Source organism: Carya illinoinensis, chromosome 13 (assembly GCF_018687715.1).
Source record: "Carya illinoinensis cultivar Pawnee chromosome 13, C.illinoinensisPawnee_v1, whole genome shotgun sequence".
Lineage (NCBI taxonomy): Eukaryota > Viridiplantae > Streptophyta > Magnoliopsida > Fagales > Juglandaceae > Carya > Carya illinoinensis.
In genome coordinates, this window is record NC_056764.1 from 27,712,251 (window position 1) to 27,734,534 (window position 22,284).

Sequence of the window (22,284 nt, forward strand, 5' to 3'; positions counted from 1 at the left end):
AAGTCACATACATATATATATATATATATAGAATCGATTCAATTTAATTAGAATAATAATTGAGTTAAAAGATATAGAAAGATTATTAAGTAAGTAAATGTAATAGGTACATGACTTTCCAATTAGTATTCAATTAAGTCTCTTATATGGTTTTAATTACATGCAATCACTCCGAGGAAAGTGGGATTCTCATGAGTTGCGGCATTCATCGAGGCGTTGTACGTCTCTATCACTTGAAGTCAGAAATGTGAAGAAATTTTAGTCCTAATGAAAGAGTTGCTTAAAATGGCTTACGGGTCAACACGATATATCATTCAGTACTCAAGTTTATGGTAAAATCTCTTAAACTTGTCGCAATCCCGCGCAATTTTTTTTTTTCGAACAGCATTATCCAAATAAAAAGTAAGAAAATATTTTATCGATATATGGTTGATCGTTATTGCATTCAATCACTCCGAACAAAGTGGCATCACGCATTCTCATAAGTTGCGGTATTGGATTAGGTCATGTTGTCCCTATTACTAAAAGTCAAAAGTTATGCACTCAAAACGTTTTGCTCTAATGCCGCGCAGAGCGGCCGTTTAGGTAATTACGTGAATGCAATTAACGACAACGATGGTGATATCTCCTTCATGCCTAATTTTATTAATTAATTATTTTGTAATGCATGCATGGATCAATTGCGATCAACCCCTTCAAATATTTATCATGTTAAGAACGTGTTTTACACAACCAACTAACCACATAGATGACTCGTAACGAACAAAAGAAATGCACTAGTTATCCTATGGATATTTTGATGGTAAAATCAAAATAATAATACGAGAATAAATGTATATAAAAGATGAAATAAGTCAAGTTTAGAATCTGTTACCCTATGTAGATTATTTATAAAGGTTATTTTTTTGAAATAATAAAAATTTAATTAATCTTGTAAAGTATTTTCTTTTTAAAAATAGGAGCTTCTCTCATTTAAAAAATTTGAATCAATTTCTTTAAGTCTGAATTTGTTTTCCTATTTACTATAAATTTTATCTCTTAATTTTCTATCTTATCTCGAGATTAAATTATAAGCTACATTATGTAGCATAAAAAAAACTTACAAGCTCATGATTTTATTTGTAGTCACCAAGAAATGATGTTAATTGATGATTATGTCTCCAGTCAGCATATCGGCCCGACCCTGATCTCATGGATTTCTTTTTTTTTTTTTTTTTATCTTTTTCTCTTAAAATATAGAGCGGGAAAAATAGGTTATGTCAATATGCAAACAAAAAGATAAAAAATAAATAAAAAATTAAAAATTAAAAGCAAGGTGGCAGATACACTCATTTTCTAGTGATAGCTAGAGTGACAGCAACCTTTTGCTTTTTTTTTTTTTTTTTTTAATGCTTTTGGTGCATGGCATATATTATACGCTTTCCCACTATTCCAATTACTCCAAATTAAAGGGGGAATATTAAATAATTTTCTTCTTTTTAATTTGAGATCAAATCCTTATCAATTACAAGTACCTTTCTTTTCATACATACCCCAAAACCCTAATTTGCCACCATGTTTCCCGAGAATGTTTGACTTGATGATCTTAAAGTAGCTAGAGTGCTAAACATGTGGACCATTAATGACATAGGATTTAGAGCTTCGGCTAATTAATTTCTCTAATGGTTAAATATATATTTTTTATATACAAAACCATACCAAATTTAAGCCAGCTATGAAGCCTTGATCTAGGGTTTATGTTTGTCATCAGTACTACTACTGCGCGCGTGATCAACTTCTGGTTCTTTTTTTTTTTTTTATCCTTTCCTTTCTTTCTTTATTTTTTACCTTTTATTAAATGTTGTTATTTGAGGTATTTCAAAGTTTGCAAGGACTAATATTGTACAAATGGCACATTCACTCCAAGTACTGATAGATGAGGGATCACGGATTTTGTGGTGTATTAGTCAAATTAACTAAGGAAAAAAAAGCAGTCCATGACTTGCTGAACACGTATTTTGAGGCAGCTTAAAGTAGGGTGAGTGCATTAAAATTTGGCAAAAAGTGTGTATTTTTATTGATAAATATTGTTTCTTAATTAGAATATTGATCTGTCACATATGAGATATTCTAATAATTATAAGGGACATTAATGTAAGAGGATCGATCGAAACTTCAAAAATGATATTGGAACTAATGGTATTAATGGCGGGTGATATATATATATATAAGAGAAATACTTTTTGCAGTCGGTAAATACAGTCGGCGTGCAGTCGTGAAAAAAAAAATGAATTAATACAGGACCTACATGAAAAAAAAAATTATTTTTATAACTTTTTTTTATTCATATAGGTCCCCCTAAATATAAAATAATTTTTTTTATAATTTTTTTTATTTATTCTATACAGCCGATTACACACTGACTACATTTACCCGACTTAGCAAAGCCTTATATACAGAGGGGGTTCACTTGTCGGTGGGTAGTAAAGGCTAAACCAACTGATCCTTATCTATCTATTTGCCCAGAGCGGAAAAGATCAAAAGAATAATAATAATAATAATAATGCTTATCATTTTGGCTGCTAGTTCTGAACTCTTCTACAGATGCTTTGGGGGGAAGGTGAGGGTAATCACAGGGATAATGTGCCAAAAGTGAGACATTGGTGACCTACCACATTTTGAATGTGGGTACGTAGTCGACCTTTAATTAACTGTTGCACCCCACTCTAAAGTACTCTTCTCTCTCGTCTCTTGTGGGAGGCCGTGATCATCTTTTCTTCTTGTTTTTGTTTTGTTTTTCATTTTTGGATGAATGGTACTACTTACGTATTTTTAAGATAAATATTTGCAAGTCGTGTACTATATAATTATGACATGCATGCAGTACGTATTACATCTGTTATATATACTCTTAAGAATTTATATACAAAAGAAGTTTAAAATCCTCTAAGAAATAAACAAAAATCCGGCTGAATATGATCAGATCGAGGTGGACTTTGCCCGTACGAGAAACCAAGGTAAAAACGTAGAAATATATTAAAGAAGTGGTGGATGCATGCATGTTGGGTGTACGTATCAACAACTCATCATGACCTTAATTTGCTTTTCGGAACAAGTCTTGACTTTGCTCTGATCCCAACCGACATTAATCTACATATATATATGTGGGATATATGACTATATGTATATGCATGCATGGTTATTGAGTATTAATTATTCGATCTTTGGATTCTTTTTGCATTTGTATTTTGTGGGATTTTCCTTGTTTAAATTAAAAGATTTTAGACAAATAAAATCTTAGTGCTCGATCGCTAGGAATAAAGATCAGGGTGTTAAGAGGGCGGGAACTACTCTGTTTTGGTCTAGTAATACTAAATTACATACATATATAAAATGATGATAAAGGAGCCACTAACTTACTAAGTACACTTTCTCTTTTGTCATTTATCATAGAGCAATGATTTGCTCAAAGTAAATAATATTCAAATGTGGGCGATCAAACTCATTGACTAGTTCTGAATAACTTAGAGACAAAATTGAAAACGAATTCTTAACAAATTACATTTAAATTACACGATCATCTATATATATTAATATTTAATTAATTAATGAATTGTCTCTGAATTGGACAAAAAATGTAAATAATAATAGGTGAAATGCAACCATGATTTTAAAATTGACATATACTTCCATATATTATAATATGCTTTTGCTTTGAGTCTTTGATTAGGATCATGCGCGCCTTTTTTAATTTTCAGCTGCCTTTGATCTGTACGTACACAATTAAACGCCTTATAAATTGAGAATTAGTTCGCATTTCATGATCATGGACTTGGCAGCTAGCAGAGCGATATATGGAATTATATAGAGGAATATAAAACATTCCATGCATTATGGACTTGTATATATATGTTTCCAAACTTAATTATATAAGCAACATATATATATATATATATAACCATAAGACTCAAAAGAAAATTAAATAAGCAACAGTAATACTTGGCTAAGGTCCTATATATTTAGGTTAAAAAAAAGAGTTTTGCTATATATAATTAAAGTTGCTTACTAATCTGCATACCAACACTGATTCTTTTATATTTAAAATTTAAATTAATACTGTTTTCAATAAAATCTATTTTTGATCAATCACATTAAATTGGTGTACATATCAATACATAATTATACTTGTAACTAGATTTTTCTTAAAAAAATACCAATATATTTATTTTCTCATTTCATCAATAAGATTCGTATGTTTACATGAGAAAATTAGAAAAATGTTAGATATAATTTTAAAAAGTACAAACTCTATGTACCATATTAAATCTTTAAAAAAAATAGAGTTTATCTTTAAAAAATAAAGTTTTAAGAGAGTGCACGTAACTTAAACTTAATTTCTACACATAAAACTCTCTCTCTCTCTCTCTCTTGTTTTTCAGAAACTTATTTAAATAATGCAAGTGGCATGATGATTAGTTTTTTTTTTAATGGTGCATGATGATCAGTTGGTTGACCAATATCTCACAAACATTATATATGTCAATAACGTTAGTTAGCAATGGTAGTGAACAATATATACAAATGGCACCGACAGACTACAGTACTTATGATTCTGATTATTTTCTTTTTTTTTTCTTTTTCTTTTTTCGTTTTATAATATGCCTATGATGATGGCAGCTTTTATTGAAGAGAATCTATGATCTTGACCTGATATCAGCTTTCATTATTTTGGCCCATAGCTTGTAAAATATACAGGACGTAGTACTCAAGATTCCCAAATGTACGCTCAAAATTATTATTATTATTACATTTATATTTTTTTAATTATTAAAAAAACACACAAATACACTAATGATAATTTTGAGTGATATATTTAAAGAGTAATATTAAATATAATTTTAGGGTGTACAAGTTTTGAAATTTCAGTATTCATTTTGAAAAAGAATAAGTCTATTATTAAAAAAAATTAGTTTTTCATGTAGATTTCATATTCATATATTTTTTTTCAAATAAAATATACGAGACTTACACACTCTAAAACTGTAAATATAATTTCTCATGTTTTTAAAAGAGCATAGCATTTTCCAAATCTATTTAATGTCATAGTAGTGCAAAGCTATTTTTTTTTTCTTTTCTTTATTTTTAATTCTATCATTCTGGCGGTGAGAAGTTTTAATAAGTGATTTTATTGGTCAAGTAGTACTTGAATACAAAATTGCTTAAAATATATACATGGACTTGGATAACTAATTCGAAATGATCAACATTTTTCGATCTTGTAATATAATATAATTAAATATAATTAACTTCCATTGAAAATGACATGCATGAAGGTCAAATATTACGTACTAAATATAAGTGCATGCATGGACAACGAGACTCATGGCCTCCCTCTTTTAGGTCACCTTTGGATCAGTCGATGATTTATTTTGAAGTTTTTTATTTTTCTTTTCGTCAATGATCTTTTGTTTTTCGTTTTTATCTTCCACATTTCATTAATAACTGTATGCTTTCATGAGTAGTGGTTCTACTTTATTGATCACATGCATCGACAAAGCAAAGTTAGGTTTGATTTTGAAAATCTCTCCTTGTAATTTTGACTAAACTGATGATCATGAGAATCCATCGCCCCCCGCGGCCCACTCTTTTGATATATGCAGGTCGTATTTCCTCCAATCCTATATATAAAAATCTCCACTCTCTTTAGTTATCTTGATTCATTTTCTTTTCTTCCATGTGATTTTGGCACTTTTTCAATCTTTGATCAATAGCATTTTCTCTCATGAAAGGCCATTTATAAAAACACATTTCTCCGGCCCCCCCATATAGTTTCCAAAAGTCTAAAAACGAATTTTCATGATCCCCACTAGTACAAGTGTACGTGTAAATATATAAATGTGTGTGTATGTATGTATACATGTATGTAGTTGTATGTGTACATGCACGTACTGATCATAAAATCTGTTCTCAGATTAGTTTGGTTAGAGTTAAATATCTAAATAGTTCATCTTTGGTACATATTGGCTCCTATATTCCATTTTTTGACCTTTTCATCTATGTAACTTTTTAAACTTTGGAGTAGCACTCAGGCATTGCATTGATCGTCCTAGGCAACAACTCGGCCAGGCAACCCAGACGCTTGGCTGCCGTGGCGTGGCATGGCATTTTTAATAGAATATTGGTTGACTAAAGTCATTACTTTGTTTTTGTTTTTGGGCAGAAGGAATGGGTGATAAATATAAGGAAAATAAACATGAAAGTTGAACCTCTTCAGGCTTGAAATGTTAGAAATGCTTGCATATCAGCTTGAACAAGAAGACGAGTGCCGAATCAATCGTTTCTCATCTTGCAAGAAATGGTAGAGCAGATCAGAGTATATAAATCATGGGCACCTTGCCGGGAGTGGCTCTTCCCCTATATTGCTGACATATCATATTCATAAGAAACTAATGATGGAGAGATAAGAGCGACACAGACGCAGGTACCAAATCAGGAAATTGTCTTACATTCAAATTCACTTCACAACGTGCACTATCAAAAATACTTAATATCAGTCTAACAGTTCCGTGCAGAGGCCAGACTGTTCTAACATCAAAAGATAACCTCGACAATACCGACGAGAGAGATTTGCCCTACTACTCCAACTCACTAGCAAACTGAAACCGGATGTAGATGCAGCCCATGAAAGCCTTCACAGCTCGGATAGAACTAGCCCTGCACCAAAAAATTTGACGATAGAAGTGAATTTCTTATATAGGAAACTTTGGTACATGAAAGTGATAAGAGATTGAATTCTAAGGCCCCATTTGGATACAAGTGTTTCATTTTATCTTATTATTGCAACTTTCCCAAATTCTCACACAAAATATAATAAACAATTAAATATTTTCAAATTCCAAAACAATAATAATATTGAAAAATAATATTCTAATAATATTTTATTCATCTTTCATCTCAACGCACTATCCAACGTCACCTAAAACTAAAAGGTAGTAATAATGTGATAAATTATTTATCACAATAATCAGTTAAACCAAACATATGCAAATCGTTCTTACCATAACCCCTCAATCATATCACATTGGATGTCAATCACACTACAAATAACACGCCATTTCCCACTATCATACATATATTCTGATAAAGTGAGTATAATTTTTGTATGCTTTAAAGAGAAGTATGTATTGTTTCAAAGGTTCCAACAAAGGTTCTTGCTGCAACAGTAGGTGTGATTATGCACCGAGGTACAAACTCGAAAAGGGCTATGCAAAAATCCCCCACTCCATTCTGATTGGAGTCAAAGTTCATCATTGTCAAAGTCATTGTATGTGTTGGTGTATTTGAAGGGAGAGAAATACTAGAAGCTTCGAAGATCACGAGAGAACAACGGATGAACTAAAAATTTTCTTTAAGTCACTGTTCTTATGGGCTGGGGCCATAGTTTGTAAATGACTAAGTGTCCATGACCTTCTACTTTCGATTTTAACCTCTAGCTAGGTATTTCTCATGTATACTACCTATGTACCTGGGCTTTGCCTATTTCTATTAATAAAATTTCTTGATTACCTATCCAAAAAAAGAAAAAAAAAAAATCATTGTCAAAGTCAGAGTTGAGCAAAAGTGACTCACACAGTCCAAACAGGACACCAAAAACAATGCGACTCCTGCTCCAATTTGAATCTAAAACTTGCTTTAAACCATTTTTGTGAATCTGGGACTCTCAGCTGGCCCTCCCCTCTGCCAGCCAAGCCAGCCCTATGCATGTATTAGTTTCTTCTAAAGAAACGTATTATAGTCCAAAGAAAGGAACTCTTTGTCAAGCTTCCCTCCCTCCCCGCAGCACTCTCTGTCAAGGGGAAGCCACGCTTCTTGGGGTTTCACACCCACCAACTTGACTCTTTCCTCAGTAGCCAAACCTCTTGGGGTTTCAAGAACTCAATCCGAGTCCTTCCACATAACTCACAAGGTAGCAATTGATGACAACCCTATTTTCAGAACCAAGTTTTTCTCCTTTTTGAGGTCAGCTTCAAAGGGCAGTTTCAGTTTTGGCATCAACAATTCCTTCCTTGAATTTGGTGTGTTCTAATCATTTGGGCTGATCTGTAATTCATTAGCTTCAGATCGGATTTTCTTTAGTATTTTGATCTTCTTTGGGTTTGTTCTATGTTGCGGTTTTAAATTTTGAGGACAGACAAAATATTTAGTGCATAAATTTGACTTTTTTATGGTTCTGTGAGGTTCTCGTGTATCTTTTCTAGGTTTCGTTGGAGGGTGGGTGGGACATGTGCTTAAATAATCTTCGTTTGCTTTCAATTAAGCTTTTTGGTTGTTGCTGGGATCGACTAGGCTTTTTTTATTTGAACCAAAAAAGCAAATACACGCACACATTGACACAGCAAACATAATTGTTATGGGTATCTACTATGGATTTGTTCTGTTTAGGGCGTAAGCATCTTGATAGCAACAGCAATTCTCCCACCTCAAACCTGATCTTGTTTGAAAACTTCTCCCAATCATTCCTTATATTCTTCAATAATCCAACCCACAGGACCCATAAATATTGTTTTAGGGCCAGATTGGATGGTGGAGTATTTTCAGCATACTCCACTACTATTCATTATTTTATCATTACTTTTCACCTACTTTTTACTATTTTGTACTACTATTCAATATTTTTTTTTTTTTTGATAAGTAAAAAGAGATATATTAGAACAAAGAAAGGGCAAGGCCCGAGTACACAGGGGGTATACAAAGAGCCTTGCTACAGGCTAAGAGCTGCGAAGGGCAGCGTAAAGTTCAGTAAAAGAAGTGCCATTCATTACAATAGAGGATGCCCATAGAACTAAAGTGTGATAAAAAAAAATCCCTAAAGCCTTCCGGAGATCGCTCCTTGTCCTCAAAACAGCGACTGTTCCTTTCGTTCCATGTGCACCACATTAGGCAAAGTGGCACCATTTTCCAAATATCTGCAATCTGGCCCTTACCCCGGATTCCTCTCCAACAAGCCAAAAGATCAATCACCTTTCTAGGCATTACCCACGCCAAGCCTAGTCTTGTGAAGATGTCATCCCATAAAGCCGTGACAGCTTCACAATGGAGGAGAAGGTGGTCTGCTGTCTCACCATTGTGTTTGCACATAAAACACCAATCCGTTAAGTAGAGGCCACGTCTTCTCAATTTATCAATAGTCAGAATACTCTCATGAGATGCTAGCCATACGAAGAAAGCCACTTTTAAGGGAGCCTTAGTCCTCCAAATGCACTTCCAAGGGAATACAAAGGAGGGATGTGCCGAGAGTACCTTGTTAAAGGAATGTACTGAGAAACGCTTATTTCCTGTGGGCGACCAAAGAAGATGATCTTCTCTATCGGCATGTAAAATTGATGCTTGTAACGCGCTGTAAAAATCAGCAATGACTCCCAGTTCCCAGTCTTGTGCTGCTCGAGAGAATCTTACTGACCAGTGGGTGGAGGTAGAAGAACTGTCGAAATTATCAGCAACTGTGGCCTCCTTGTCAGATGCAATCCTGTACAAGGAAGGAAAAGTGGTCTTCAAAGCAGACTCGCCACACCAAGAGTCGTGCCAGAAGCTAACTTGATTGCCCCTTCCCACCGCAAGTCTGCAATTAGCAAAAAAAGCTTCCCAACCGTTGTGTATGAATTTCCACAAACCTACACCATGAGCCCCTCTTACTGGGTTGGAACACCAACCACCTCGCATGCTTCCATATTTACTGTCGATAACTTCTCTCCAAAAGGCGTCTCGTTCCCTGTGGTATCTCCATAGCCATTTGCCAAGTAATGCTCTGTTGTGAGTTCTCAAGTTGCGGAGCCCCAATCCGCCATTGGCTATGGGTGTGCATACTTTTTCCCATTTGATCAAATGGAACTTTTTCACGTCCTCCAGGCTACCCCATAGGAAATCACGGAAGGTTTTTTCCAGTCTATGCGCCACACCTGCAGGCAAGGGGAAAAGGGAGAGAAAATATGTGGAAAGGTTGGATAGAGTGCTCTTAATAAGAGTGACTCTACCACCTTTGGATAGGTAAAGTCGTTTCCAACCTGCAAGTTTACATTCGATTTTCTCGACCACCCCATCCCACATTGTTTTGGATTTATGTGGGGCCCCTAAAGGGAGACCTAAATATTTCATAGGTAAGGATGACATCTTGCAGCCCAGCAAACCAGCCAATTCACTTAGATTACCGACCTCTCCGACTTGAACCACTTCAGATTTTGCAAGATTGACCTTGAGTCCGGAGACAGCTTCGAAACAGAGCAATAGAGCCCTTAGAGAGCGGATCTGATCAGGATCTGGCTCGCAAAAGACCAAAGTATCATCAGCAAAGGGAAGGTGAGAGATTGAGAAATTACCGTGGGTGGAGCCGCCCACTGAGAAACCCGAGATGTGACCACCCCCCACCATTCTATGCAACATTCTGCTAAAGACATCCATCACTAAAATGAAAAGGAGAGGTGATAGGGGATCTCCTTGTCGCAGGCCCCGGGAACTATTAAAGAAGCCTTTGGGAGTACCATTCACCAAAACGGAAAAACGAACGGTTGTGATACAATGTTTTATCCATTGGCACCACCTTTCTCCAAAACCGTACCTGCCAATTATGTGTATCAAGAAGTCCCAGTTAACATGATCAAAAGCTTTCTCCATGTCTAACTTGCACAAGATACCGAGAATGCCGGTTTTGACCCGACTTTCCAGACATTCATTAGCAATAAGGACGGAGTCAAGACTTTGCCTCCCTTTCACAAAGGCATTTTGGGACTTCGATATGATCTTCCCCATAACTGTGCTCATCCGCTGGGCTAGCACCTTGGAAATAATTTTGTAAACCCCACTCACCAAGCTAATGGGGCGAAAGTCCTGCACCTCTACCGAGCCTGCCCTTTTCGGAATAAGGGCGATAAAAGAGGCATTGAGACTTTTCTCAAATTTCAAGAAAGCGTGAAATTCGAAGAATACCTTCATAATGTCCTCCTTGACGATGTCCCAACTAGCTTGAAAGAAAGCCATAGTGAAACCGTCGGGGCCTGGAGCCTTGTCTTTTACCATCCCTTTTAAAACTTTGAGAACTTCCTCCTCTTCAAACCGCCTTTCTAACCACGCTTGCATCAATAGAGTCAAAGGTCAAACCATCTACCTTAGGTCGCCAGGAATGTTGCTCTTTGAGCAGATGATCGTAAAAGCGAACAATGTGTTCCTTGATGGCTGCCCTGTTGGAGATAATCCGCCCATCGGAATGTAGAACCTCAATGACATTGCTTAGTCTATGGGAGTTGGCGACACGATGGAAGAATTTAGTGCACTTGTCCCCTTCTTTCAATCAAAGGGCTCATGATTTTTGTCTCCAGGATATCTCCTCTATAAGCGTGATTTTTTCCAGCTCAACTATCACCCTCGTTTTCCTTTCCTTCTCCTCAGCCGTGAGGGCCGAAGTCGCTTCCTTATCCTCGAAAAGCTACAATTCCTGAAAAAAAAGTATATCTTTGGTCATTTAGTTTCCCAAAGGTTTCCAAATTCCATGTGCTCAGATCATTTTTCAAGGCTTTAAGTTTTCCGGCTAAAACAAAACTGGGGGTGCCCGAGATCTGATAGGAGGACCACCAAGCTCTAATTTTGTCCATAAAACCCTCCACCTTCAGCCACATATTCTCGAATTTGAAATATCTCCGTCCCTCTTGAATACCTCCACAATCCAACAAAAGTGGAAAATGATCTGAGCAAAGCCTGGGGAGGTGCTTCTGACAAAGAGTGGGGAAATGTGTCTCCCAGGAAGGAGAGACAATAAATCTATCCAAACGAGACCATGCCCTCCCATTTGACCAAGTATAGTTGCCCCCCCCCCCCCCCCCCCAGGGGAAGGTCAATCAAGTCTAGCTCGAAGATTAGGGCTAAAAAATCAGCCATGGCTGATCCCGAGTTGGAGTCCCCCGACCTTTCACTCGAGAACCGAGTGACGTTGAAATCGCCTCCAATACACCAAGGACCCTCCCTCCAACTACACAAACCCGCAATCTCGTCCCAAAGGAGCCTCCTGTTATTATCATTATTCGGACCATAAACACCTGCAAAACCCCACCCAAATCCGTCTTCCAAAGATTTAAAGGAACATGCAACCACGAACTCGCCAATGGATTCTTCCACCAAATCAACAACTCTCTTATCCCACATCACAATAATGCCCCCTGATGCGCCCTTGGAGGGCAAGCTGGTCCATCCCGCATAAGCGCAATTCCACAAACTTCTGACAATTTTCCTGTCTACGTACTTCAACTTAGTCTCCTATAAGCAAAGGATGTCCGCCTTCCAATCCCGGATTAGGTTCTTCACTCTAAGGCGTTTGCTCGGGTTGTTTAAACCCCGAACGTTCCATGAAAGGATCTTGGGTTTCATGGATCGCCCAAGTTCGCCCTATCAGTAAATCTTTCCCTGCTATGCTTCCTTCTCGACCATAATTTACGGAGCATGAGAGTCTCTTTAATTCCCTCTCCCTTTTGCTGGCGGATCGGAGGTTGGGAGACTACTCTGCTGCAATGGCCGTGAACAGAGCTGTCAGTTGATCCTCAAAGCCGGCGCAAGAAATCCCCGCACAAAGCCGAATGTCCTCTACCTTCTTCAGCACCCAATCTGTTTGTGGGTCAGACCACGGAAGTGCTGGGGGCAACGAGCAAAGTGGACTGGGATCATCCCCTTCGTTGCCCATAACAGTGAGAGGGACCAAAGAACCTGGTCCAGGCTCTAACACTTCTTCTCCCTCCTCTTCCAAACCATGAATTGCCTCTTCTTCAAGAGTACAAAGGACCCTGGAAGAAAGCTCTGAAGTTCCCACCAAAAAAGAGGCTACGCAGGTGGGGGACAAATTGCCAAGCTCTACCACTTCTTCTTCCTCCCCTCCAGAACCATGGTTTACCTCTTCTTCAAGAGTACAAAGGACCCTGGAAGTAAGCCCTGAAATTCCCACCAAGGACGAAGTTGCACAGGTTGCTGGGAAGGGGTGGTCCCCACCTCGTGGGGGCAGATTGCCACCGGAAGAAAACCCAAAAGACTCCAAGGGGCAGATCGGGATTACCTGTGCCGGCGTCGGGCTCCCGAAGGCTTGAGGAACGACTGAGACGTCATTTTCCTCCTCAGGCGACACTGCCGAGATCGAAACTATCGCCGTCGTGGCCTTACACTGTGCGTCGACTACGCCGGTAGGTACGCCGGAGTCTGTCGGCCGTTTCTGTGATGCTGGCGTGGATGCCGGCAAAGGTGCCGGCGGAGAGTGGATGACGGTGCTGGAAGAAGGGTCTCGGGACCGACACGAGGAGGGCCCGTGCGATGAAGGCTGCCGGGTCACAGGCTCGACCCGGGTGGGAGGTCCAGCTTGAGGGGCCGGAGACCGTGGGCTTAAAGCCCGAGATCGTGGGCTCGAAGCCCGTGCGAGGGGAGGCTGGAGGCCTTCCTGCCGAGTCCCAGACCCAACCCGAGAGGGGGGGTCGGCCTGTGAGGAGGTCCGCGACTGTGGGCCTAAGGCCTGAGGCCGTGGGCTCGAAGCCCGCGTGGGGGGGGGGCTGAGAGCTCGATAACTTCAGAGGGCTCTAAGGCTTGGGCCTAGAGCCTGCCAACGGCCCAAGTGGCCGAGAGTTGACTAAGGCCCCTGAGACTTTATACTTCTCTGCGCCTGCAGAGTCCTTTCCTATAATGGGAAAACTGTCTTCTGGAACTAACTGGAGAGAGGTAGACGTCAACCCCTTACCCCGTCCCATCACCATGCCGAGTCCCATATCAACTTTATTCATCAAAAAGGCAAAATCTTGAAGTACACCGGTAAGCTTGGCTTTTACATCCCAGAACACCCCTTCTATATCACCTAGATTAGTACCACTGTTAGAAGTCCCTTCCGAGCCCACTGAGCAAAAACCAGCCTTGTCTCCCAACTTTTCCATGGCAGAGCTGCACTCTGCCGCTGCACCAGACAAGACCGCGGCGTAGGAAACCGGCGGCGAGGCAGACGGCCTGAAACCGAGCTCCTCAACCCGTCTTGGAGACTCACGTTCAGCCACTTTTTTGAGATTATAAGCGAACCCCTCCCATCCACAGCTCTTGACGCCCTCGGGGATGATCAGAGAGCCTATTCTTCTCCCATTGATGAACTCCTCCAGATGGAGATAGCAGCCCCTAGTGTTTCTGAGTAGATGAAGCGTGAGAAACCCATTACCGACCCTCATTTTCCTGAAGAAATTCTCGCGCCACCTGGTCTCGGTGGCTTCCACCACCATTTTCACGATCCACGCAGCTGCTACCTTATTGACTAAGAGAAAGGTAGCCATGCGCCTGCTTTTCTCAAGAATACGAAAACAATTTGCACCCACCTTTGAGAAAGCAAAAGATTTGGACTCCACTGAAAAATGCCTAACATTGTCCATCGCGGAAAGACAGGGGAGATAGAGAGATGGGGAGAGAAGAAAGGGAAAGAAAGGATGGAGGGATGGTGAGGGAGTATGGGGGTGGAGGAAGAGAGATCAGCTCCGGCGAGGGGCGCCGGAGTGAGAATAGGTTGCATGCATGGGAAATGTACGGAGAGAGTGACCAATTTACAAAAGTTCCAACCATACTATTCAATATTTTATCATTACTTTTACCCTACTATTCACAAAATATCTAATATCATCTCAATACCCAAATGCAACCTTAATGACATTGTTTTATAATTAATATCTATTTATTCTCAGACTTATTTTTTATTTTATTATTTGATATAAGTCTATTTCAAATTAATTAAAAATATTAAATAATATTTAAAATTAAATAGAATCTATTAGAATTATATAATAAGACTATTCAACAGAACTCCCTCTCTTCAAAGCCTATGCTTGTAACTTGACTGCTAGGGGGCTCTTGCTGATGGTTGGGGTAACTCGACTTTACGCATTGTCACCTAAATCCTCTTCTCCATTGCTCTCACAGCCATACACAAGTCAACCTTAGTTTGCAAGCAAAGAACACCCACCCCACATGCTTCCATATTTAGCATCAACTACTGCTCTCCATAATGACTCATTCGTAAAGCCAAAGACACTTCCACAATAATGCAGGATTAAACCTGAGCATATTCCCAAATCCCGGTCTTCCTTCAAAAACTGGAGAACATATATTGGGCCAATTCACCAAGCAAAACTTTGCCTCTTCCCCCAAAACCCTCAAAGGAAGTCCCATTGTACCTTATATGATTAGCCGCACTAGTATGGAGTGAAAAGAGAGACATGAAATACACAAGAAAATTTGACAGGGTGGTAAAGGCTTTAAATCAATGTATTCCTTAAACCTCTAGGGGCTGGCTCAAGTGGTAAAGGACTTAGTCTTGGCGGTATGCTCCCTCTAAGGTCTAAGGTTTGAATCTCTCAAGTGCAAACAATCTCTAGGGGGCATCGGATTGGGGGATTCTCTCCTTGAATTACTCGATGTGTACTTGAAAAAAACTCCTTACCAAGGATCTATGCACCCCTGAGATTAGTCGGGACGCTGTTCTTGGACACCCAGTACCAATACAAAAATGTATTCCTCCTTTCCCATGGACAAATACATTTTTTTTTGGGCCAGCCAATTTACGCTCAATCATCTCTACTTCATCCCAGATTGCCTTTGCTTTGACAGAGGCTCCTTTTGGGGGGGGGGGGGGGGGGGGGGGGGGCACCAAGATACTACATGGGTAAAGAAGACACCTTGCACTCCAATAATCCACCAATCTCTCCAAGTTTTCGACATGACCCACCAAACTAGCTCTGATTTAGCCAAATTATTCTTCAAGCTGGATATTGTTTCAAAAGCATAAGAACAATGTGTGCAAGCACAATAAGTGGTTTGGATTGGCCTCACAAAACATTGTGTCATATCTAAACAGAATATTATATAAATTAAACATATCAACATGTCTATGGTGATGCATTTCAAGGGAGAGGAATGCAAGATGTTTTGAAGATCAAGAACAATCAATGGATGATCTTAGAAACTTATTTTTCATTACTTTACTACATTGGTTAATTGTAATTGATTTTCATGGCATGACCTTCCATGAATTCCTTGTATCTCTAAACTAGCATGCTTAGGCAGCGCTCTTGTATATGTCCCATATACTTGGGCTATTGCCTACACTTTTGATCAATATATATTTGTTTATCGATTAAAAACAAACATTTCTATTTCCCATAGAAAAACCTGAAATAAAACCTCCTTCAACAAACTCGAAAAACATCATACCAAGCGCCTCCATGACTATAATAAAAATCAAGGAGACAATGGATGCCCTTGTCGCAATCCATGGGAACTACTAAAGAAACCAGAAGGAGAGGTTCACTATCACAAAGTAGTGCACCCTGGAAATGCAATATGCAATCCAATATCACCATTTTCCCCAAATCCACATCTTCTCAATAAGTATAAGAGGAAGTCCCAGCAAGCATGATCATATGCCTTATCAATGTCCATTTTTCATAATACCCCAGGTTCAACAGACTTGAACCTACCATCCAAGCATTAATTAGCAATCAGAACAAAGTCTACTATTTGTCGCCTGGTTTGGTTACCAAATACCAAACTATCTCAACTCATCTCATTTCATTTAATCATTACAACTTTCCCAAATTCATATACAAAATATAATAAACAATTTAACTTTTTCAAATTCCAAAACAAAATTAATATTAAAAAATTATATTATAACAATATTTTATTTAACTTTCAACAAGACATCTCATCTCATCTCATCTGAATTGGATAACCAAACGAGACCTAAGATGATCCTTCTTACCACCATACACCACCATTGTTGCACCTCTTCAATTGATGAAGTTGATTGTGAATTGTAAACATAAGATTATATCCTTAAAAATCAGAATCAAATTTGGAGCTTGCATGTGTTCATATATAACAACAAGCTAATGTGTAGAAGAGAATAAAATTTCAAATTTGGAAATGGGTATTTTATAAGCTACAGAAATATATATTTTTTTGATCGGTATAAGCTACAGAAATATAGACAGCTCAGATTCTGGAGAGCATCTCAGAAACTAGACTACAGATTTTTTGGACCATCCAAGATAATGGAAAACTGGTGCCAATTGCATATCACTTAGCTGGGCCTACTACCTCAAAGGTGCACTCTATTTTCTATGTACCTTCACTTAAATGTAAGATATGGGATGCTAAGGCGCCAAGCTCAAAACCTCCCCTAATTTCAGAGCAAGCGAAACTGAAACTAAGCCTCAGGGAATCAAAAACTGTCAATGGGTGAAAAGAAGGCCAAATGTGTTACTGAGGTGCTAGTACATTAAAAGCATTTACTAATTGAAGCCACTTCAAGAAATCTTACCTTTCAAAATTCATTCTCCTCATATCAACCCCATTATCAAATGGTTTGTCTTCTGTTATTATTATTGTTGTTGTTGTTGTTGTTGTTCTCTGGGGATTGGTGTGTGGGGAATATTTCAAAAACACGAAGCACTTTTTCTAGCAAATGTTTGATTATATCATCACCAACAATGAGTTAAATGTTATGTCCACAATCATTCTGCAACAACTCAAGGAAGGACAAGCCACATCTAGGCCCATAATTTAAAAGTACTAGTCAAGGTTACAACCAGAATCCTTTGAAATCGTTACAAAGGGCTTGAATTTATCCCTTGCACCGAATGCAGGATCTGATTTACTGCCTTCCTACACACAATCTAAGATATTACATTATCCACCCTTCTATCAAACTTCAGGTCATTCCATCATATTGGCCGCATGGCTCATATCCCTAACAGTCCAAGAAAGGTTCAAACCATATATAAGCCTATGCTTCAAAATTACTAGTCTAGGTTACAATGGAGCCTCTTAGAATCATTATAAAGGGTTTGAACTTCTTCTTCCCGAGAAATAAGAGATCAAGTTCCCCAACTTCCCATCTACAGCCAGGGTATTACACATTCTGACCTCAAGAAGTAAAAACCTGAAAGGTCTCCAAATAGAAAACATATAAAAGCCTATCACAAGGACCCAAGCTGACATCTTTTAGTAACTTACAAAAGTAACATTACGATCCTCAGGAAACACAAGTCAAATGCACTTCAAACATATGAAACCAACTTGTAACGTACAGATTAGAAGAAGGTTTGCAATAACATATAGACCAGATTCTCTTTTCAAAATTCAATATTGTGAACGAACACAACAAAATTAAGGGAAACGTAATCATAAAAGAAACGGAGCATACGTACCTAATAATTCATTGTTGCTGTTGCTGATGATTCTGAGGGTTTGGTGGAGGCGGCATACCCGGGCGAGGAGGCCCATATATAGGAACAGCACCACCAGGAGGAGGTGGAGGCATACCAGGACGAGGAGGTGGCGGTGGTCCTCTCATCATCTGACCTGGAGGAGGTGGCCCCATCGGCCTCTGCGCGAACTGCGGGGGCATCGGAACCGAGAAAGGCTGCGGCGGGCCACCAGGCCTTGGGGCAAACTGCCCAGGCGGTGGAGGGCCACGCATCATAGGCGGAGGACCCTGCCCCTGTCCTTGTCCCGGATAAGGAGGCGGCGGCATCTGGGCAGGGGGGCGCATAACCGGAGCAGCCGGGTACGTCATGGGTGGAGCCGAAAGCTGCGGGCGTGACATCTGCTGAGGCTGCATCATACCCGGAGCTGGTCCACCAACGCCGCGGACGGGCCCAGCAAGGCCAGGTTGGGCCTGAATCAGCGGCGCAGTAGGAATCCCTCTGCCGGCAGCGCGTCCAATTCCAGGCCCTGCCATGGCAGCAGCGTTGACAGCCTTGGCACGGGACTCCTCGGGAGGCGGAGGGCCCTCGACGGTCATTGAAATTACCTCTTCTCCGCGGAGGAGGACGAGGCCAAGGGTGCGGCGGTCCTCATTGTCGGTCTTCTTGCCTTTTGCTGGGGGGAGCTTGCGAAACTCCTCGCAGTCACCGAGGACGAGGTTCATGTGACGGTCGAAGGCCATGAACTTGCCCACCAGCTGGCGGCCGTCCTGGATTGTGACCCGCATCCTGTAGTTAATGTATTGGAGCATCTTCGAACTCTTCGACATCGACATTGTCACTGTATTTTTTGGCTCCTCGGAAACACAAACAAGGGGAAGTTTTGAGAGAGAGAGAGAGAGAGTGAGAGAGATTTCAATCTCAGAATTAGGGTTTATGGCAGGCTCGCCGCTCGGGTATTTTGAGCGCTTTGAGATTTAAGTCTTCTACGCCAAACAAAGGCGCCGTTTTAAGTAGCATAAGAATTTATTCCTTTTCCCCTGCCCTTTAGAACATCCACGATGGTTTATCGAAATTTATCTATTTTAACTTATTAAAAACCATTTGTTCTATTTTAATTAATATTTTTACAATGCATCGTATATATGAGCTAATCTATTCTTTCTTTTATATCATGTAAATATTAGTTTTTATTTATATTTACAGAGTATATATACTTTTTTCTTCTACCTAGCACATTTGCAATATTATATTTCAATATTTTTTGGAGGGACCATTCTAACCAGAGGGCCCTGGAGCATGTAAAAAAGACTCATAATACATTAAAAATTAAGAAGTCCAGACTATGGGCCCAATATGAGCCCAAAAGTCACGAAGGGATAGTCGAGAGGAATTTAAAAAGAGACATACGTAGCGCCACCTTTAACGGAAAGATAAAAATAACAAGAAGTGATAAGATTATTTAAAATCTTAAATCTTGATCTGTTCCGATAAATTTTGGAAAAGATATGTACAACAAACGAGCTTATATATACAGGTAATTTTTGAGATTTAAGAAAGGATGACCCCTTAACTGACTTTGGCATCAGAGTGTTTACAGGAGGAACCCCCCTCGAGTCTCATCAATGAAGAACAACTAAGCAATGGAATATTAGAAGTGAGACACGTCCCCAACATTTGACGTCGTCTGTGGGATCTTTGTGATTCAGCATGGTTCTCACATGCCAATTATAACACGCTCAGTAGCAAGCAGAACGATAGACGCCGGACCGTCATCTGTGGAAGCGCAACTAGCATTAGCAGAGAAGAAGTTGAAACAAGCTTTTGAGGCCATGTGAGTCTTGCAAAAAGCGAACGACGACCTGAGACGAAAGAACTCCAATTCTCACAATGGCGATGTGCCCGCCCACAGCGAGCAAGGTGAGCAAGAAGCATATTGTAGGGTCGAAAAGGATGCTGAACGCAAAGAGAAAGAAAATATGCATGATGAGCTGAAAGAGTTAGCAGGAAAATATGAAGAGATAGCGAAGAATATGAGCGGTTCTTCCTAGGTGGAAAGTCTGCTCCACCGAACAAACATGCCGTATAGTGCACGTATTATGGTTATACCGCTACCTCCAAAGTTTAAAGTTTCACAGATAGATATGTACGATGGATCCAAGGACCCAGTAGATCATCTGGAGAACTTTAAAGCTCACATCACGCTTCACGGTTTCCAATGGGAGATTACATGTTGAGCTTTTCCTCTAACCCCGAAAGGGACTGCTCGAGGATGGTTCGGGACCCTTAAACCAAGGTCAATAGATAGCTTTGAGGAATTGGCAAAGCAGTTCTTGACTCAGTTCATGCCTAGCCGGAGACGTCGGCGCCCAGTCGCCTACCTGTTAACGGTTAAGTAAAAGGAAGATGAGAATTTAAAGGCCTACTTGGCCCGTTTCAACAAGGAGCTTAACAACGAATGACCAATATGAGAAGATCACTCTAGCTGCCCTCTTAGGAGGTGTATGGTCACGCAGTCCTTTCATGGCGGAGTTGGCCCGGAGGACTCCTTCCACGCTCAGAGAGTTCATGAACAGGGCGGATGATTTTGTCAATGCAAAGGATACTCTGCAGGCTTTGGTGGACCCTTGTAAAGAGTACATTCAGGTTGAGCGGAAAAATAGGCGGGCTGATAAGAAGGGTAATCCCAGTAGGCGAGAAAGAGCGCAAGAAGGGCAGTCAACTTGCGACCTCATATGGGTGCACAATAATCTGGGCGTACAGGAAGGAGAGGAAGAAAAGGAAAGCCGCCACTCTGTCAAAATAGGCGGTCGGTACTGCAAGTACTATCAGACGAGCTCGCACTGGACTAAGGACTACACGACCATGAGAAAGAAAGTCGCTGAGTTAGCAGGAACCAGCGAGTTGGAGCGAATGGTCGCAGAACAATCAAAGCCTAAAAGGCATCAGGAGACTAGGCAAAAAGCAAGGTGGAGTTTCAGTCCGAAAAGAAGGCACCATGTCAATAACTGCCAGGACAGGAGGGCGAGGTCGCCCCCAAGAGGCGATCGGAACAGGGCGCTTATAGGGGAAATAAAGACCATAGCGGGAGGTTTTGCTGGAGGTGGTATTTCCACGTCCAGCCAAAAGGCGTATGCACGGAAGGCAAGATATAAAGAGGTGTTCGTGGCGAGTAGGGTACACAAACAACCAAAGCTCAGCAATAAGCAAATGGTGATATCCTTCAAAGAAGCTGACAAGGAAGAAATTATATATCCACATGACGATGCTCTAGTAACAACCCTCGTGATAGCCAATTATACAACTAGGCGGGTACTAGTAGATAATGGGAGCTCGGCTGATATACTGTTCTAGGAGGCATTTATCAAAATGGGGATTGATGTTGGAGATTGAGACTCTCCCTTACGCTGTTAAAGGGTTTCTCAGGGGATACTATCCAGCCAGTGGGGGTGATCACGCTCCCAGTAACTGCAGGCACGGGGGCACGGATAGCAACCATGATGACCGACTTCTAAGTAGCGAAAGCTCCTTCCTCCTACAATGTCATTTGGGCAAACCGACACTCAACCATTTGAAGGCAATAATGTCCACCTACCACCTCAAGATGAAATTCCCAACACATGGCGGCGTGGGAGAGACGAGAGGCGAGCAAGCCCTGGCTTGAGAATGTTATGTGTAGGAATTAAAGAAAGTCAAGAAGGAAGTCCGCACAGTCGCAGGGTAGGATGGGGCCTTATCGCCCCTGCCCCCACCTATAGCGGTAATTTACGAGAGAGATCTAGAGGTCAGAGATGACCGGGTTCAGCAACATGCGAAAGTCAACGAACCTCTGGAGCTTGTAACATTGTACGCTAACCGCCCCGGGACCATTACCCATATCGAGACACAAGTCCCACCAACAAACAAAGAAGCCCTAATACAGTTGTTGATAGAACACAAGGATGTCTTCGCATGGAGCCATGAAGAAATGCTTGGTATAAACAACGACATCATTGAGCATTGCTTAGGAATAGACCCAACGCACAAGGTAGTGAGACAGAATAGGAGATCG

General features: G+C 40.3%; 2 protein-coding genes across 2 annotated transcripts; one reads left to right on the forward strand and one right to left on the reverse strand.

Annotated features, from left to right (window-relative positions):
* Positions 1-6,459: 6,459 nt before the first annotated feature.
* LOC122292023 (small nuclear ribonucleoprotein-associated proteins B and B') lies at positions 6,460-19,248 on the reverse strand. The gene is made up of 2 exons (XM_043100180.1): positions 18,237-19,248; positions 6,460-6,693 (listed from the first exon to the last, which is right to left on the reverse strand). The coding sequence occupies exon 1, from the start codon at positions 19,067-19,069 to the stop codon at positions 18,245-18,247; it is 825 nt and encodes a 274-aa protein (XP_042956114.1). The 5' UTR covers positions 19,070-19,248; the 3' UTR covers positions 6,460-6,693; positions 18,237-18,244.
* Positions 19,249-20,756: 1,508 nt separating this feature from the next.
* LOC122291097 lies at positions 20,757-21,587 on the forward strand. The gene has a single exon (XM_043098744.1). The coding sequence runs from the start codon at positions 20,757-20,759 to the stop codon at positions 21,585-21,587; it is 831 nt and encodes a 276-aa protein (XP_042954678.1).
* Positions 21,588-22,284: the final 697 nt, after the last annotated feature.

Bases quoted from the DNA above. Each gene is read 5' to 3' on its own strand.
- LOC122292023 (XM_043100180.1), bottom strand. From the start codon at position 19,069: ATGTCGATGTCGAAGAGTTCGAAGATGCTCCAATACATTAACTACAGG.
- LOC122291097 (XM_043098744.1), top strand. From the start codon at position 20,757: ATGGCGGAGTTGGCCCGGAGGACTCCTTCCACGCTCAGAGAGTTCATG.